The sequence below is a fragment of the Haliaeetus leucocephalus genome, unplaced genomic scaffold, assembly GCF_000737465.1.
Source record: "Haliaeetus leucocephalus isolate CR32 unplaced genomic scaffold, Haliaeetus_leucocephalus-4.0 Scaffold190, whole genome shotgun sequence".
NCBI lineage: Eukaryota > Metazoa > Chordata > Aves > Accipitriformes > Accipitridae > Haliaeetus > Haliaeetus leucocephalus.
Window position 1 is genome coordinate 640,861 of NW_010972626.1, and position 2,637 is coordinate 643,497.

At 65.8% G+C, this 2,637-nt stretch overlaps 1 protein-coding gene across 2 annotated transcripts in view; it reads right to left on the reverse strand.

Annotated features, from left to right (window-relative positions):
* KCNAB2 (potassium voltage-gated channel, shaker-related subfamily, beta member 2) overlaps positions 1-2,637 on the reverse strand; it is a 13,452-nt gene that overhangs the window by 6,341 nt on the left and 4,474 nt on the right. Inside the window, exon 1 of one of the 2 annotated variants that reach the window (XM_010565360.1) lies at positions 580-791. The exons of the other annotated variant lie outside the window; for it this stretch is intronic. Within the exon in view, the coding sequence (XP_010563662.1) occupies positions 580-791 (212 nt within the window). Of the gene's footprint in view, positions 1-579; positions 792-2,637 lie in introns of those variants that run through there. 2 annotated transcript variants of the gene reach the window in all.

The following is a 2,637-nucleotide window of genomic DNA, read 5'->3' on the forward strand; positions in this document are numbered from 1 at the left end:
GGGGTTCCACTATCTTGGGGGGGGGGGGGGGAGCGCCCGGCGCTCCGCTCCAGCGCCAGGGACGTGGAGCGTATTAACCCAGTGGGTGCTGGCTGGGGGAGGCACAACGTGCACACGCCGCCCTTCGTTTCCAGACCCACTGCGGGCAGCCGAGGGCCGAATCCCGGCTTACAGCTCCGCCACGCTTCGCAGGGCGGCGAGGCTCCGGCAGCACCGTAACCATGCCATGGCAGCCCACGGATTAACGCGCGCCGCGACTCTCAGACCCCCCTGGCTCGGCAGGCGCTGGGGATGCTGCTAATCCTACCTCGCGTTTGAGGGTCCCCCCGCCCCATCCCGCCGGTTTTACGTGAGGCTGGACGAAAGCCGCCCCGAGAGGGGACAGGAGCAAACAGCGAGGAAGGCGCCGGAGGCACACGGTCAGCACTTTTAGCACCGAGAAACCAACGGAGCAGGACTCGAGCTGGGGATTAGGGGAGTGCAGCACAACCAGTGTGCCCCCCCCAGGACCCCCCGCCGCCCAGATCTCAGTGAAGAACAGAGAAAGCAGCCGAGCAAACCTGCCCGTCTGTCTCCTACCGGTATTTCATCCCCGGCTGCTTGATGCTGGACTCGCTGGAGGAGGGAGCGTTCTGCACCGAGAGCTGCCCCAGGCTGCGGGCCACCATGGCCACCGCCCGGAACTTGCCACGGGTGCCGAGGCTGGGGCTGCCGGCATTCTGTCGGTTCAACCGGTCCTCCGCGCTCCGGCTCTTGATGCTGTGCTCGGAGCACACAAAGGAGACCTGCATGCTGCTCCGGCGGGCAGCCTCGCCAGCTGCCTAAATTTAGCCGGCGCCCCGGGTGAGGCGGGGAGCTCCTCCCGCGCGCCGCCGCTCCGCCAACGTGACGGTGGGGGGCTGCCAGGCGGCGGGCGCGGAGATGGCTCCCGTCAGCCCTCCTGCCCTCAATATTTGATGAGCTCAGGAAGCGAGCAAGCGGTGCCTGGGCAGGTTGGGGGGGGCGGGAGGGGGAATGCCGCTGTGGGTGCCCCCCCCCAAAGGCACCCCCTGCCGTGGGCAACACTTCCAGCCCAGGCCCGGTTTGGGGTGCAGCGGGGGGGCTGAGGTGCCGGGGGCGAAAGGGTCAGCACAGCATCCCCCCCGAAACAAAAATCTCCCGGCAGGAGGGCTCGCGCGTTGCCGAATACACAGTTGTGGGGTGAGAGCGCAGGCGGCGGCGATGCCGCCGTCCGTCCGGCTCTCCCAGGGGTAGAGGCCGGCGGTTTGCCGAAGCCGGACGGGTTGCCCCCCTCGGGGCTGCGGTCTCCAGATTTTGCCCGGCACGAGCTAAGCGGATCGGGACGCCGAAGGAGGGATGCAAGCCGGCCACGCTACGGCACCGTTTTGTGGCCGGGGCCACGTGCAGGCTGCCCTCACTGGCTGTTGCCCCCCCAGGTAAGGAGCAAGGAGCGGGGCCGGGGCTTTGCTTGCGGCAGAAATTACGCACATTCGGCCCTGACCTAATGAGAAATCTTGTAATCTCCTCCGCTCCCCTCTACTGCAAAGCTCCTTAGCCAGGCATGCCCGCTGGCTCCAGCCCCCGTGCGAGGGGGGGGGGACGACCCGGCAGCAATCAGCAGCTCCTGGAGAAGGAGAAACCCCAGAGATTTTGGGGGCAGCAGGCACATGCCCCCCCTCTCCCCATCAACAGAAGCCTCTCCCCATCAATAAATAACCACCCCATGAATATTAGATGAGCTCTTGCCACCGAGTAAATGTTACCTCTCTCATTGCGAGCAGAGGGGAACCTGACCCGCGGCGTGGCACGGCACAGCGTGGCAGGCACCGGCAGAGCTGCCGGCGCCTGGAGGGTGGGGGCAAGGGGCACGCCTGGCACCCCTGCTTTTTCATAGTGGGGAACAGCCGCCGTCCCCAGCCCCGGTGCCCCTGGCCCAAGCCTGAACTGGGTTATTGGGGGTGCCCGGCTCCACAGCCCATCGCCCCACCTGCACCACTGGGGGAGAGTGGGAAAGGATGCGCTGGGAAAACCAGCCACGTGCCCTCAGAGGAGCCGCGGCCGACGGCTCCGAGAAGGACAAAAGTCAGCTTAAGTCCTGAGATGCCTCACGCCCTACCCGGGACCCGCACGCAAAATTAATGGAGCGCCTGCTCTGCAATGACCGCTTGTCAGACGGATAAAGTGTTTCCATAGCCGTTTCCTCCAACCGCCTGATCTTTAAAAGCACAGAGTGTGTTTGCACTTGCAGCTTCCCAGCCGCAAAAGGGAAAATCAAGTCAGAAAATCAAAGCTCACCGAGCAAGCAAGAGGCAACGGCGCTGCCCTGCCGCAGCCTCTCCCGCACGCGCTGCGCAAGATCGCCTTTCCTGCCGAGGACTCCAGCTCTTCCCCACCTCAGCGCACCACAGGGAAACGGGCGAAAGCTGGGCTTTTCCCCGACGAGGTGTAAAACCAGTACTAAGCACCATCCCCTGCTCTGTCCCCGCGTCTTGGGCTGGGCGCGCTCGGCCCTCGCCGCCCCGGCAGGCGCTGGCACGCTGCCTTACCTGTACCTCATGCCAGTGGTGCGGGCAGTGCTGTCGGCCAGGGAGAGCCCGTGCATCCGCAGGAACTCCTCCAGCGTCTTCGCCCGCGCTG